Genomic DNA, 16,176 nt, shown 5'->3' with positions numbered 1-16,176 from the left:
CGCACCTTCGGCACCAGGTTAATTTCTGTTTGTTTTAATGGACATGTGTTCAGCTGGGACTTCGTAGTTGCTTCTGTTACAGTTCCCATTATTGGTGCAGATTTTTTGTGTGCTTATAGACTTTTAGTGGATCTTGCTAATAGGTGTCTGATTGACGCTGTATCATTTAGTTATTATCCATGTACGCTTGGGGGGGCTGGACCGCTCCTCGCTAACATGCTAGCAGCAGGGGATACATACCAGCGACTTTTAGCAGAGTTTCCTGCTCTAACTGTCCCTACATTTTCTGCTGCTGTAGCTAAACATGGGGTGGAGCATTATATTACCACAGAGGGCCCGCTGGTTTTTGCTCGGGCACGCCGTTTGGATGTGGCTAAGCTCGTAATAGCCAAAAAGGAGTTTGCGAATATGGAGCGGCTCGGCATTGTGCGCCGCTCTAACAGCCCCTGGGCCTCCCGTTTGCACATGGTTCCTAAGTCCGACGGTGGGTGGCGACCATGTGGGGATTTTCGACGCCTCAACAACGCCACCACTAACGACAGATACCCAGTCCCACACATTCAGGATTTTTCTGTGCATTTGGCGGGTGCGGTTGTTTTTTCAAAAGTAGATCTGGTGAGAGGTTATCACCAGGTCCCAGTTCATCCTCAAGATGTGCCCAAGACAGCGGTGATTACTCCGTTTGGATTATTTGAGTTTCTGAGGATGCCGTTCGGACTGAAAGGTGCTGCACAGACGTTTCAGCGGCTTATGGACTCTGTGTTACGTGAAATGCCTTTTCTGTTTGTCTATCTTGACGACATTCTAGTAGCCAGTCCCACAGCGGAGGTGCACAGGTCACACCTCCGCCTGCTGTACTTAGTGATCCTCCAGATGGAAAACCAAATCTATTGGCCCACACTGGCAGACACTCCACACACTCTTTCCCATATTTATTTGACATCGCCAGTGTCTCCGGGATGGGCACTTCGCTTTTAGATTGATTCTTTCCCATGTTTGAGTTAGAAAACCAGCAGAACTTTCTGATGGACTTAAACGGGAGACAGGCGCGTCATGCCAACAGTGTAATGGGTCGTGATGGGTTTGAAAGCTCGGATGAGATGCTAACATGATCCTCTGCCGTTTGCCCGCCGACACTACGTTTACCTGGAGGACAGACATATCACACTTTGACTGCTCAGTGAGACGTGCGGCCTGCTGTACGCACTTGACTGAGGGCTCCATGATGCAGCCGGCCCCGGAGCACACGCAGTCGCGGGTGTCGTGGGACATGCCCAGGTTGTGACCCAGCTCGTGAGCCAGCGTGGCCCCAATCGCCGCGCTCGGGTTGGTGTAGTCCTGCGGAGACACCGGAGCACACGGTGAAGCGGTGGCCCGTGAGGAGGAGGAGCAGGAGGAGGAGCAGGAGGAGGAGAAGGAGGAGGAGGAGGAGCATGTGTTACCTGCACCACGCCCACTGAGTATCCCGTGCACAGGGCTCCCACGTACGCCAGCCCGACCGTGCTGCCGTCAAAGTTAATCCCACTGCAGTGAAAGACAAGTCACATAGCAACGCTGACGATTTGAACACAATGTCTGGACACTTATCAACTGAGCAGCTTTTCCAAATTTGAAAACTCTAGGTTTTAATATTTCCCCATAACTGAAGGGAATACATTTATACTCATAATCTGCCATGTATAAACGACACTGTAAACGTTATAAAAAAGATTGTTGAGATCATTTTAAACCAAAATTCTGAACAAATATCCAGTCCAGTGATTTTTCCCATAATGTTGCTTTCATGTTTAGAATTTTGTATAATTTCTAATAGTGGCTTGTACAACTCTTATTAAAGGACACATTTGTTTTGTTTTGTTTTACTTTTAAACATGTTGTTCGGTGGGTAACTTTACTTTGGTATCTCATGTTTTAGGACTAATCTATGTTTTGAAAACCACACTTTCTCTCAGTCAGGCATTCCCTCATCAGGATTGACATTAGCACTCCATCTACAAACAAACATTAGCTTGCCCCGGCATGCTAATTTTAGCACACAGCTGTAATGATTGTGATTTCACGTCAAAAATGCTCTGAACAATGACGATAATTTATGGAATTAAAAACCGCACAGGAGATCTACACTTTATGACATCATGGATTTGTTTTCTGAGGCTCAGAATGAGAGGACTTGAACTGAGCTGGACTAATGAAACTAGCATGAATGAAGCTAAATACAACTCCTGTACTAGACATGAAAAGAAAGTTCCCCTTGTTCTGTCTGAGAAGATTTGTGTTTCGTGTGGATTGGCCCGGTAACCACACAGTTAATGACCAAACACAACATGTGCATCTGTTTGGTGTGAGCTGTTCAGAGACACGCCTGATGAGATGAGCGCAGTCATGCTTTATGTTTAGTAGATTCTTGTTCCTCCAGTCCATGAAGTTGTTCAGGTTTTGTCCGGTGTTAGAAGTGATTGAAATTTTGTCACTGTCTGTCCAAATCTCCAAACCCACCAAGGCCACGAAGGTCAGCAGAGGCTTGTACGCCTGATACAAGAACACAGCGTCAGTGATCATGTTTTTACAGCATTATTTCATACATATTTATCTCTTTATTAAAGATTCTGATATGCATTTTTACTTTTATAACTACTTTTCTACACATTAGCTTTGCTAATTCCTGTCATAACTGTAAGTTAGTCTGATGTAGGTGTAGGTGTATACTATGGACTTAAGGAGGAGAGGGCGCAGGACTAAACACCAGGGGCACCGCTCCCTGAAAGAACAGTTTTTAGTTTTTTTTGTTGTCTTGGGGCACCAGCCCCTAAAGTCCCACTCTCAGCTCCGCCCCTGCAGAAGCTGAGCCTCCAGTCGGACAGAGAGAGGGAGAAAGTGCACCAAATGAGACGCAAACTTAACTTCCGTTTAGTTTTGAAGTAATGACAAGGGCCTGTCAAGAGCCATCAGAGTTTATCCCGCTCTGTTCTTCTCTGTTCCTCTCTGAGCGCAGAGGCCAAAGCAGCAAGTGGACCAAAACATTATGATGATAAAAACATTGTTTTCACAAAAAGTACTTTGATTTGTCCAACACACAGACTAATGAAATGTAACATTAATGTTTTAGATTAGATTAGCATTATTGTCCCTGTAGTGAAGTTGGTCCTCTGTATTTGATCCGTCCTTCAGTTCCACTGGGGCGTCCGTCAACAGCAGCTCCAGATCTTTGAGCTTGGCTTGGTCAGGACTTTAGCTGGAGGATTTGATCAGTGGTGCATGTTTTGTGTTGACGCGTCGATGTGCTGTAATAATACTCTGATAGTAGAATATTGGCTTCTTTGCACAAAGTGTTATGATCTTTCTGGGGCTTTGTTTCAGAATCTTTCTCTCCCGTTCATAAACTTTCTCCTCCGTTCATAAACGTTCTCCCTGTTTCGGCGCTGGATGTGTGTAAATGAAACCGAACACAACTCCTTAAATCATGCTTACATTTGTCGTTTACTCACCATGTTGACAAAGTTAACCACTTCAAAAATCCTCTGTCTCAGTTTGGGAACATCCTTGCCCATTTTTATGAACTAAAACAAAGATAACATTTAATTAATAGGAATTTACCAAAATTGTCAAACCAATGGTTGATTTTTTTTTTTTCTTTCATGTGAGACACAACATCAGTTTCCCCTCAACATAAGCTTTCATCTGGAATCAACAACATTGTCCAATCTGCACAGAAAGATGTTTTCATTGAATCCACTTCATCCATAGATTTCTCTGGAACATTGTCTTCTCCAAAAGCATTTTTCTCCCACAGAAACATAACAATCAGTCCTTAAAGCAACTAACTACACAAACCAATCTTGTGCTAAACTATATTTTTATAAATCGTACAGAAGGATTTGTTGATAACTAATTCAAAGCCTGATTTATTGTTTTAACTCAAAAACGTAAATTTTCAGTCAAGATCTAGTTTACTGCAATAATAAATCAGATCTGTATTCTTTTTTTTGTATCTAAAATATCAACAAAATGAAGCATGGAATTTAAACCTGGCTCAACCCATTTTCCCAAATATGTGCAATTTTATTCAGTTTTACATAAAAAAATGCCTAATTTATGTGAAAGTATTTTATGATGAAAAACTCGTTATATATTTCCCTACATTTATGTAAGTAAACTATACAAGGAGTTTCAAATTGACATTTCGAAATATAAGATATTTTTTTCCTATTCACCTGCAGCATCTCGCCTTAATCATTTTGTCTTGTACAGTCTTTTCAAGTATTTGTACTTCCATATGCATTGAGTTACACTTTTGTATAAGCTATAGATATTTAATAAAACGTGAACGGCCTTGAGTTCTGGTTGAAATAAGTGTTTTTTCCAGCATTTTCTTTGCGATCATCAGCGTCTTACCTCTCTCTTATCAGCCACAAGGTAAAGCTCCACGTACTTCTGCTGATACAAGATGGTCCTTCCCTGCAAACACACGAGCAACACCTTCAGTTCTAATTACGTTGAGTCACAAAGAGAAGAAAAACATCCATTTGTGGGTTCGAAATGATTTTCTATAGAAACTGGTGAAGCGTTTCTCATTTGCTGCGCACGTATTCACCGCCGATCGAGTTTTGCTGGGCGGCTCCTCGTCTGCAACCCACGTGGTGTTGGTGACCCCGCACACGGCCGGAGTGGAGGGCTCCTCTTCGGGGACGGGGAACACGGCGTGATCCCCCTCAGGCTCCGCGCTCAGCAGAGGCTCAATCAGGAACCTCTGCTCCGAAGTCCGGAAGTACCCTCTGAAAGAACGGCAAGACTGGACTTTAGACATGTCATGGCCACAACTACACCAGAAAGGCTGTTAGGAAAGACAACTCTGAAGGACTGACAATCACAGACACGGGACTTAAGTCAAATGCTCAAACCAAACTCCTTCTGGACCAAACCTTTCTAAATCGCCTATAACAGGTCCAAATTCTTCTTCTTCTTCTTCTTCTTCTTCTTCTTCTTCTTCTTCTTCTTCTTCTTCTTCTTCTTCTTCTTCTTCTTCTTCTTCTTCTTCTTCTTCTTCTTCTTCTTCTTCTTCTTCTTCTTCTTCTTCTTCTTCTTCTTCTTCTTCTTCTTCTTCTTCTTCTTCTTCTTCTTCTTCTTCTTCTTCTTCTTCTTCTTCTTCTTCTTCTTCTCCTCTTCTTCCCTCTTCTTCCCTCTTCTTCCCTCTTCTTCTTCTTCCCTTTTCTTCTTCCCTCTTCTTCTTCTTCCCTCTGCATGCCAGTCTCCAACAGTTGTTCTAAATCTATATCTCTATGATGTATCTCTAGTGTTGGCGCAGATCCTGTGTGTGTTGAGTTGAGTGAGAGGTGCGACTCCGGTGTCTGCTTCAGGCTCACTCCAGGCGCCTCCTTCAACAGCCTTTGATGCCCTGATAGTATTTTAAAACCAGCCCAGGAAAAGTACAACCTGCAGAGCCAGATTTCCCCTCGCCACTTATTTTTTTAGAACAGCCCAATTGAGCCAGAAGTCTGTGGACGTAGCAGCGACGAAACACTGTGGACTTTGTCTCACCTGAGCCCGTCACACGTGCTGATGCTCGCCTCTGACCCGCCGTCGCCCACGATCTGGCCTTGGTAATAGCAGTGATCCTGGGATGGTCGGAATGTCAAGAACACTGTATTTGAGCGTTTCTTTTACTATTTCATGCCGTACTCACAATCTGGTCTGGAGTGGTGGTGACGCGGTGGCCATCTTTGAGGTAATGAGTCTCACTGTAGTCTTTGGTCAGTAAGTGACTGAAACGACGAGAAAAGAATAATCCTAAACTGGTCAAATATGTACAAAACCTTGCCAGATGTATAAAATGCTGGGTCGAGGGTGAGATTCAGGACCAGCGCTCCTGGTCCTGAATCTACCCAGAGCTCTGTGTTTGCAATCGATGTTGAGGCAATAAAACTTTGTTTGAATTTACACGGACAAATCCTGGTGGTTCTTTTCTACTACACACTACACTCTATAACAAGTTTGATTTAGATTTTTATGCAATTTTGAGAATTTTCACTTTTGTCATCTTCAAAAAGGTCTCACAAGGCTGTATCCAAACTATGAAAGTCAAGATCATTTGGTTAATTGATAAGGGTGATTATTCAGGCAAAATTAAGTGGTTTGAATTCAATCCAAACGTAAAGTCCTTTTGCTATCTGTTTGTTTTTTTCACGTTTACTTAATTTTGATTCAAAAAGTTGTAGAACGTGTCGGACAAGATTTCACAAAGTCTCACAGGAAAATTCAAAAATGAAATAAATGATGACCAAACGTTTCATGAACTCACTCGTTCCTCTCCAGGTGCATCTCGAGCGGTCGTCCTCTCACGGTCAGAGCGTATTTAACCGTCTGCGGTCTGTGGTGCTGAGGGAACACAAAGCCACAAAGCATGTAGAGTGCGGTTTGGTGCAGAAAATCACAGTTGTAATGACAGAATTTCACAAAGTGTCACCTCTGCGTGTCTCTTGTTGACCGTGTGAAGTCTGACCGGTCGCACCACCTCGTAGTCCTGGTCCGAGTCCAGTCCTGGACCATGACTCACTGTGGACAAGAAAAAACGGAAGTTAAACTGTAGTTTTAAAATGTCATATTTATTAAGTTATTTATTTGAGTTTTGATCTCAAAGTCTCAGAAAAATCAGATCACTTATACCTGAGTGACTGTAGACAAAATAACAAACAAATAAACGTCACAACCACTGTCTTTAGTTGGTTAGCGTCCGTTTACAGTCTTGCTACATGTTATAAATCATTTCTTAATACTGCAGGAAACATTCATTACCAAGCACTGTCCTGACCATATAAATAAACTAACAACTTCGGGGCACCAATTTAAAAAAAGGCCGTGGCTGGAGAGCCGCGGCGCGGTCAAATGGCCACGCAGTTTCAGGGACCGCGGGATTTTATTATAGCCCGTTATAGCCTCATGGCTAACCCTAACCCTAACCTTAACCTTAACCCTAACCCTAACCTTAACCTTAACCCTAACCTTAACCTTAACCTTAACCTTAACCCTAACCTTAAACCTAACCCTAACCTTAACCCGGCGCGGTCTAAAACGGCGCTAAAACGCGGTCAAATAGCGGCGCAGTTTCAGGTGCCGTGGTGCGCGGCCGGCACAAAAATAACATGGCTTTTTTGGCCACGCGCCGCAGCACTGCAGACACTCCCTTAAAAAAAACAGAAAAGCACTGTTAGTCAATCAATCAACAATCAGGGTAAAAGTATTTCAGTCATAGACGCGGCTAAACAAAACAGTCTTTAGTCTCTAGCTTAGATTTAAACACTGCCGGGGTGAGGGCCTGTCTCACAACCCCGGGAAGGCTATTCCAGACATTTGCCCCATAGAACTGGAACGCAGATTCAGTATGTATCCTTTAAAATGGAGCAAAAACAGTCTCCAACCATTCTTTTAATTGTTTTATACAAGCCTCCCCAGCACTGCCAACGTTTTATTGATGATTTTACTGAGATGCTTTCAGTCGTGTGCACAGACTTTGATGGGTTGGTCATTACAGGTGATTTCAATGTGCATCTTGATAATATTTGTGACAGAAACGCTAAAGAGCTTGATGCTGTCCTTGAAACCTTCAGTCTTACTCAGCATGTGAGTGGCCCCGCCCACAGCAGAGGGCACACTCTAGATCTCCTAATTACAAAGGGGGTAAATATTTCAAATTTCAATGTGGTCGATGCTGCTCTGTCTGATCATTTTTGTGTCGTCTTTGACTGTCCTGCAGTTGTTCGGAGGAGACACATCAAATCAAATCAAATCAATTTATTTTTGTAAGGCCCAAAATCACAACAACAGTTCCCTCTGAGGCAACTGTTGTTGTATGTCCTCACATAAGTGATGGCACAGGTGCACTGTTTGTGGAAATGATAAACTTTGAAAATGTCTCATGTTCTAATGTAAATGATTTGTTGAACTCTGTTACATCTAGTGTTTTGAATGTTCTGGACACCATTGCCCCTATGAAGGATAAAATGGTTAAACATAAGCAGAAGGCGCCGTGGAGAAAAGATGATTCGGTCAGGGCACAGAAAAGGGAGTGCCGCAGGGCTGAACGGAAATGGCACAAGTCAAAGCTCCAGGTTCGAAAAGAGATTTGCAGAGAGAAGTTGAACATGTACAACCTAATTTTATGTCTGAAATAATTGGAAGCTGCAGGAACAACTTGTGTGTCCTGTTTGCCACAGTAAACAGATGAACAAACCCTCCAGCTCAGCTGCCGTTAGAACTCATTTCCACATCCAACTGTAATGAGTTTGCATTATTCTTTAATGACAAAGTTCAGGGCATTAAAAATGCTATAAATCCCACACACCTACAGGTGTACTCACTTTGCACCTGTAACTGACAAAACTGTCCATGAGATCATCACCAGTCTGAGTTCATCTACATGCTGCCTCGATGTGTTACCCACCAGATTTCTGAAGTCTGTGCAGAACAGTTTATTAGCACCACTCACTCACATAGTTTAACATGTCGCTTCAATCTGGAACATTCCCAATATCTTTGAAAACTGTGGTCATAAAGCCTCTCCTTAAGAAGAGCAGTCTTGATGCAGCAGTACTGAGTCATTACCGGCCCATCTCTAATCTGCCATTTTGGGGCAAAGTCCTTGAAAAGGTTGTTTACCAACAGCTCACGGAATTCCTCTTAATAAACAACTCTTTTGATGTTTTTCAGTCAGGTTTTAGATCACATCACAGCACTGAGACTGCTGTTGTCAAGGTGACAAATGACATCCCCCTGAACACGGGAACAGTCTCTGTCTTATTTCTGTTAGATCTGAGTGCTGCTTTTGACACTGTCGATCATGGGATCCTCTTACAGAGACTAGAGGACTGGGTGGATATCAATGGCACTGCCCTAAATTGGTTAAAGTCAAATCTGGAAGGCAGGAAGTACTTTGTTGAGATGGGTAACTGTGTCTCAGACCACATGCCCCTAACCTGTGGGGTGCCCCAAGGGTCAGTCCTGGGACCCCTTCTGTTCAACCTCTACATGCTGCCGTTAGGTCAGTTGATACGCCGCGAAAATGTGTCACAATTATTACAATTATGCAGACGACACTCAGATCCATGTTTCACTGTCGACAGGTGAATATGGACCACTGGATTCACTGTGTGTGGATGCAAAACAACTTTCTCCTGCTGAGGACCGGCTTCCTGCTGGTGCCAGAGTCAAGACTAAACATGGACCGGCCTCCTGCTGGTGCAAGAGTCAGGACTAAACATGGACCTGCCTCCTGCTGGTGCCAGAGTCAGGACTAAACATGGACCGGCCTCCTGCTGGTGCCAGAGTCAGGACTAAACATGGACCGGCCTCCTGCTGGTGCCAGAGTCAGGACTAAACATGGACCAGCCTCCTGCTGGTGCCAGAGTCAGGACTAAACATGGACCGGCCTCCTGCTGGTGCCAGAGTCAGGACTAAACATGGAGAATCTGCGTTTCAGTTTTATGCAGCTAAAATCCGGAACAGTCTTCCTGAAGATGTGAGACAGGTTCTACTCTGACGATGTTCAAATCCAAGCTAAAAACAGTTTTGTTTAGGTGTGCATATGAAAGGCAAAGAAAAATCCTGTTAATTTAGGTTCTCATTGGAAACTGGAAAAACACATTTACAAGAAAAAGAAGCAAAGCCAGCGCACCCTTCATCTAATAAAAAGTTTGAATATACTTTATTTTGTCCGGGCTAAGTTGTTATTTTAACACGTTATGAAAAAAGTGTGAAAGAAATCAGCACATGCTTTTAAATAAGGTTTTAAAATAATGACTTGAAGAGCACCTTGGCTTTCCCTTAATTCATTCATGTTCAAAATACTGTATTCTACAGTCACTAACTTGACATGTGCATTTAGTCCAATTATTCAGAAACAAAACCCCTGATTTTGTAATTTTATGATGTCCATATATTCTGTTCATGTCATGTTTAACAATCCCATAGTCCAACATAAATCAATATGTCAGAGCCTGGATTATGGATTGTAAAATCATTTCTAATGACTCTTTCAGCTTAAAAAGAAAAACCTACAAGTTTCACATGTTCAGCTGGTAAACCAAAAGAGGTGTAGGGGAATGGAGATGGACATTCCCCGGCCAGATAACAGAAAATCTCTCTTTGAACATTGGGGGGTTTTCTTTCTCCCTCTCTCCCTCACCGCAGGAGCCGCTGTGACTTTGGCGATAACAGACCTTCTCCCCACAGTCTTACAGGAGGACGCCCCGATGAAAACTATGTTTTATGTGATTATGCCATGAATGTTTGTCCGAATCAACTCCATACACCGCATGTTTCACCTTGTGTTACGTATTTTTTCACTGTTTAAGGTTTTATATTCCCAATGCTTTAACTCGAGTGCCCATCACAGGTGAAAGAAGATGTAAAATGTATCTACCTCAAGAAATAATGTGCACAAACTGCCAAAAGTGTTTAACGTGTAAATGTTAAAACAGGGTTCAATGCTTTTGCCATTATTATTTACGTTACTCCAGTTTTATTTTCTCGGACAGGAAAATGTTAAACAGGAAGTCATCGCAGTAGCGCCCGCCCCTTTCGCTCCCAGCATGCCCTGCGGGCCAGGTATCAAAAGGACGCTCCGAGCTTGGAACGCTCTCTTCTCTTCTTGCTCTCTTCTTCTTCCCTTTTTGTTTAAGCCTTTGTCTCTCTTTGAAGCCGTCTCCATGGACGAGCCTTTTTACTTTTCCTTTGTCTCAACAAAGCGTCCGCCACGTGGGTCGACAAGGCTAGGCCAGCCTCTTCGCCCCTGAACTCTGAAAACACCTGGAAACACCTGGAACTAAGCTTAAGCGCTAAACCGGACAGAGACTTTCTTTTCTACTTCGCTTCTCCTATTTTTGAAGTAATCTACGCCGTTTACGTGGATCAGCGCTACGTTCTCATCTGAGTAAAGGCCGCGTGAGGAGCTAACACGCCGCTAAAGCGTTCTATCGCTAAGGAAGTCCTGGACATCGCCACGCAACGTCTCGCGCCACCGCTGCCGCCCCGCGTCACGGACATCGCGGCACGCCACTGCCTTCGCCCGCCACAGAGCCCCACGCCGCTGCCTCGCCACGGATCTCGTCCGCGGACAAGGACCAGCCGGACCGAGTTTCTACAAAATCGTAAGCCGAGTTCAGTGCGCGGTTCTTTTGTGACGTGATTTGGGCAGAACTCAGCTGTTCCTCCTCCCCTTAGCTTCTCACTTTCCCTCTTTTTGATATAGATTAGCATAGACACGTTTGATTATCAAAGGCAAAACCCTGGTTTAACATTATCTGCATGAATCTGCTGTTAAATCTGATGTAACATCACCTGTGATTTACCTGTGTGCAATTTCTGCTCCGGTGCCTTTTTTTGATTGCCCTTTTGATAAATAAACTACACGAAAGAGTTATTGACTATTGTTTGTTTGATTAGACTATGTGTAAGTCCCTGAATCGTGAAACACCCTTCAGACCTTTTAACGAGCGTGATTAAGGACCGTATCTTAGCTCTTTGGGTTTTACCCTGGTGCCCCGTCGAGAGGGTCGCGTCCCTCCGCCTTCGGGTGGGGGACAGGTCTCTCACTGTTGTGGCGGCCTACGGGCCGAACAGCAGTGCAGAGTACCCGGCCTTCTTGGAGTTCTTGGGAGGGGTACTGGACAGTGCACCGACCGGGGACTCCGTTGTTCTGCTGGGGGACTTCAACGCCCACATGGGCAATGACAGTGACACCTGGAGAGGGGTGATCGGGAAGAGCGGCTTCCCCGATCTGAACCCGAGCAGTGTTCAGTTATTGGACTTCTGTGCTAGCCACGGATTGTCCATAACGAACACCATGTTCAAGCACAAGGGTGTCCATCAGTGCACATGGCACCAGGACACCCTAGGCCGGAGGTCAATGATCGACTTTGTTGTCGTGTCATCTGACCTCCGGCCGCGTGTCTTGGACACTCGGGTGAAGAGAGAGGCAGAGTTGTCAACCGATCACCACCTGGTGGTGAATTGGATCCGCTGGCGGAGGAGGAAGCCGGACAGACTTGGCAGACCAAAGCGCATTGTGAGGGTCTGTTGGGAACGTCTTGTGGAGCCCTCTGTCAGTAGGGTATTCAACTCGCACCTCCGGGAGAACTTCTCCCATGTCCCGGGGGAGTTTGGGGACATTGAGTCCGAGTGGACCATGTTCTCCGCCTCCATTGTTGATGCGGCTGCTCGGAGCTGTGGTCGCAAGGTCTCCGGTGCCTGTCGTGGCGGCAACCCCCGAACCCGGTGGTGGACACCGGAAGTAAGGGATGCCGTCAGACTGAAGAAGGAGGCATATCAGGCCATTCTGGCTTGTGGGTCTCCGTAGGTCATCGACAGGTATCGGCAGGCCAAGCGAGCCGCGGCTCGTGCTGTCGCAGAGGCAAAAACCCGGGCCTGGAAGGAGTTCGGGGAGGCCATGGAGGAGAACTATTGGTCGGCACCAAAGAAATTCTGGCAAACCGTCCGGCGCCTCTGGAGGGGGAAGCAGTGTGTTGTGGAAAAATATAATCTGGCCCTTTACTTTTTAACTTTCAATCCTATTTTTAATCAGATTTAGTTCTAACACAGTCAACAGCCTGACACAACCCCTTTTGGCCTGGAAATTTACATGTCCGGACCTCCTGGAGTGGCTAGGAAGTCCCACGTTATGTTTCACACTAGGCAAGACATGTGAATTGAATTAATGCAAATGTGATGTACTGTCTCCTTCCTGAAACCACTGTTTCTTTGATGTCCCATTTGCTCCTGTATTCCTTTGTACCTGAGAGAACAATGACCAGGAACTTCTGGGTGTGTGGTCATGTGACTACAGGTATAAATATGTAGGACATGGGACAAGAGGGAGCGCGGATCATATAATGAACCAGAGAGAGAGAAACGCCTGATGAAATCACCTTAAACATTGAGACAAAGCAACTCGCCTCCTTGCCTTATTTTTGCCACTACAAGTGTCTCACCAACACCGTTTACGGTGCGGGTGGAGGCCTGCTGACCTCGACTGGGGATGTCGTCGGACGGTGGAAGGAATACTTTGAGGATCTCCTTAATCCCTCAGTCACGTCCTCCAAAGAGGAAGTAGAGACCGGGGACTCGGAGGCTGGCTCATCCATCACCCAAGCTGAAGTCCCTGAGGTTGTTTGCAAACTCCTCGGTGGCAGGGCCGGGGGTGGATGAGATCCCTGAGTACCTAAAGTATCTGGATGTTGTAGGACTGTCTTGGTCGACACGTCTCTGCAACATCGTGTGGTGGTCGGGACCGTGCCTCTGGACTGGCAGACCGGGGTGGTGGTCCCTCTGTTCAAGAAGGGGGACCCGAGGGTGTGTTCCAACTACAGAGGGATCACACTCCTCAGCCTCCCGGGTAAGGTCTATTCCAAGGTACTGGAGAGGAGAATCCGACCGATAGTCGAACCTCGAATTCAGGAGGAGCAGAGTGGTTTTCGTCCCGGTCGTGGAACACTGGACCAGCTCTATACCCTCCATCGGGTGCTCGAGGGTTCATGGGAGTTTGCCCAACCAGTCCACATGTGCTTTGTGGATCTGGAGAAGGCTTTCGACCGTGCCCCTCGGGGTGTCCTTTGGGGGGTGCTCCGGGAGTACGGGGTCCGGGGGCCCTTTGCTCAGGGCTGTCCGGTCCCTGTATGACCGGAGCAGGAGCTGTGTGCGCATTGCCGGTAGTAAGTCAGACCTGTTCCCAGTGCATGTTGGACTCCGCCAGGGCTGCCCTTTGTCACCGGTTCTGTTCATAGTTTTTATGGACAGAATTTCTAGGCGCAGTCAGGGGTCGGAGGGTGTCCGGTTTGGGGACCACAGGATCTCATCTCTGCTGTTTGCAGACGATGTTGTCCTGATGGCTCCATCAAACCCGGACCTGCAACATGCACTGGGACGGTTTGCAGCCGAGTGTGAAGCGGCTGGGATGAGAATCAGCACCTCCAAATCCGAGGCCATGGTTCTCGACCGGAAAAAGGTGGCTTGCCCTCTCCAGGTGGGTGGGGAGTCCTTGCCCCAAGTGGTGGAGTTCAAGTATCTTGTGGTCTTGTTCACGAGTGAGGGAAGGATGGAGCTTGAGATCGACAGGCGGATCGGTGCAGCGGCTGCAGTGATGCAGTCGCTGCATCGGACCGTTGTGGTGAAGAGGGAGCTGAGCCGAAAGGCAAAGCTCTCTATTTACCGGTCGGTCTACGTTCCTACCCTCACCTATGGTCATGAGCTTTGGGTAGTGACCGAAAGGACAAGATCGCGGATACAAGCGGTCGAAATGAGTTTCCTCCGCCGTGTGGCTGGGCGCTCCCTTAGAGATAAGGTGAGGAGTTCGGCCACACGGGGGGAGCTCGGAGTAGAGCCGCTGCTCCTCCACGTCGAGAGGAGCCAGCTGAGGTGGCTCGGGCATCTGTTCCGGATGCCTCCTGGGTGCCTCCCTCGGGAGGTGTTTCAGGCATGTCCCACCGGGAAGAGCCCCCGGGGAAGACCCAGGACACGCTGGAGAGACTGTGTCTCTCGGCTAGCCTGGGAACGCCTCGGGATCCCCCCGGAGGAGTTAGAGGAAGTGTCTGGGGAGAGGAAGTAAGGGAGTCCTTGCTCAGACTGCTGCCCCCGCGACCCGGCCCCTGATAAAGCGGCAGAAGATGGATGGATAATTTGTATATGTTTGGAGATTCTTTTGAGTGCCTACATCATATGAACCTCCTTTGGAGCTCATATTTGATAACTTAATGGACATTGTTTAACAGCTTCATGGAATTACTGACTTTCAATACATTAAAAGATAAATGACCAACTGATGAGGAAAGAAAGCTCTTCATGACTGGTGAATGAACCAAATCAGACGTGCCATAAAACATTCTATTCACGTGTAAATAAGTCAACATTACACAAAACAGGATTGATTTGTGACAGACTCACCTGAGATCAGCAGTCCGTTTAGGAAGAGTGTCCATGATAGAAACCGTCCTGCAGCCATCGCCCAGCAGCAGAGCCCTGAAACACAGTATCTTAAAACTGCGTAGGAATGTGTAGAAAAACAGGAGAGGCTTCCTGTTGGAAAAAAAAGTGATATTACTGTTAAAGTTGATAAGAAAAACTGGGGCAAGATGTGTGTTGAACGCTGAGCCTGTCAGAATTAAAATGGCAAGATGTGTAAACTGAGCCTGAAAATAAGTAAATGTTTTGTTTTCTGAAGGGAAATAAAGCTTTTTCACATAAGCTGTGAAAATAACCCTCTGCTGCGCAGCGCAGCCCCGCCCTCGTTTCTCCTTGGTCCTCCACAGTGCTGCTCAGAGTGTGTGTGCGTGAGCAGGAGAGCAGGGAGAGGAGAGAGAGAGAGGAGAAAATATGCTTTGCTATTTGCTGAAATGAGAAAAAGAAGTTAATAAGAAGTTGACCTATTGGAATGGGTCTTTGGGTTGAGTCGTAACGTTACTGTTTAAGTTTAAAGTTGAGATTAAAGCATGCATTGTCATCCCTTTAGAGGGGATTTGCGAATAGGTTTCTGAGTTACTCGAGTTTTGTCGTTTGTTTGTCCGTCTTTATGTGGAGTTTGCGTGTGTCGTTTTTGTTGGTTATCGTTGAGGCAGGTACTCAAAGATACATGGGGTTTTTGTTTGTTTTTGGGCATTTTTTGTTGTTTGCAGAGTCCGTTAAAAAGGTGTTTTCAGAGTGCGGTATGACAGAGAACTGATATAGTTTTTTCAAGTTTGAGGAAACGTTGAAGTTTAACAGTTGAGAGGAAAAATGCATTATTTGTTCCTAGGATAGTTTTTAAGTGTGTATGGCTAGTAGATTTTGTTTGTCTTTGCGTGTGTTGATCCGGAGTGTTGCGTCATTTTTGTTGGTCATTTTTGAGTCAGTGGCTGAAGTTTTTCCCGTTTTGTGGAGTCCGTTAAGAGATGTTCCCGTGGGGACGACTTTGTTGCGTTTGAGAAAGTTTTAGAAAGTTGGGGGCGGAGTTTAGCTCCTCCTACTGGGTGTGCAGACAGAAAGGAAACAGAGACAGGACATGAAGGGGAGAAAAAGCAGATCTGTTAAAGAAATCAGAAATTAGAGGTAATCTCGACCGTTTTGTTTATTACAGGCTGTACTCAGTTGTTGTTATAGAACTAATAATAAAAGGGAGGAGTTCCTTTGGCGAAATTGAAAATAATAGGACAATAATTA

General features: G+C 45.8%; 1 protein-coding gene across 1 annotated transcript; it reads right to left on the bottom strand.

The window, feature by feature from the left end:
- Window positions 1-1,618: 1,618 nt before the first annotated feature.
- LOC140347472 (disintegrin and metalloproteinase domain-containing protein 28-like) lies at window positions 1,619-14,990 on the bottom strand. The gene is made up of 10 exons (XM_072433910.1): window positions 14,926-14,990; window positions 6,461-6,549; window positions 6,296-6,372; window positions 5,681-5,759; window positions 5,536-5,612; window positions 4,592-4,772; window positions 4,393-4,455; window positions 3,486-3,557; window positions 2,320-2,529; window positions 1,619-1,642 (listed from the first exon to the last, which is right to left on the bottom strand). Exons 1-10 carry the CDS (start codon window positions 14,981-14,983, stop codon window positions 1,619-1,621), a joined length of 930 nt encoding a protein of 309 aa, XP_072290011.1. The 5' UTR covers window positions 14,984-14,990.
- Window positions 14,991-16,176: the final 1,186 nt, after the last annotated feature.

This window comes from Eucyclogobius newberryi, unplaced genomic scaffold (genome assembly GCF_026437365.1).
Source record: "Eucyclogobius newberryi isolate DKJ021-1_F unplaced genomic scaffold, fEucNew1.0.hap1 SCAF_6, whole genome shotgun sequence".
Lineage (NCBI taxonomy): Eukaryota > Metazoa > Chordata > Actinopteri > Gobiiformes > Gobiidae > Eucyclogobius > Eucyclogobius newberryi.
Note: the sequence above shows the minus strand (reverse complement) of the source record. Positions and strands in the feature narration are given on the sequence as shown.

Coding starts and splice junctions, on each gene's coding strand:
- LOC140347472 (XM_072433910.1), bottom strand. CDS start 14,983: ATGGCTGCAGGACGGTTTCTATCATGGACACTCTTCCTAAACGGACTG. Junction 6,550..14,925: donor AAACGGACTGCTGATCTCAG/GTGAGTCTGTCA, acceptor TCTTGTCCACAG/TGAGTCATGGTCCAGGACTG. Junction 1,643..2,319: donor CAAACAGATGCACATGTTGT/GTTTGGTCATTA, acceptor TATTCCCTTCAG/TTATGGGGAAATATTAAAAC.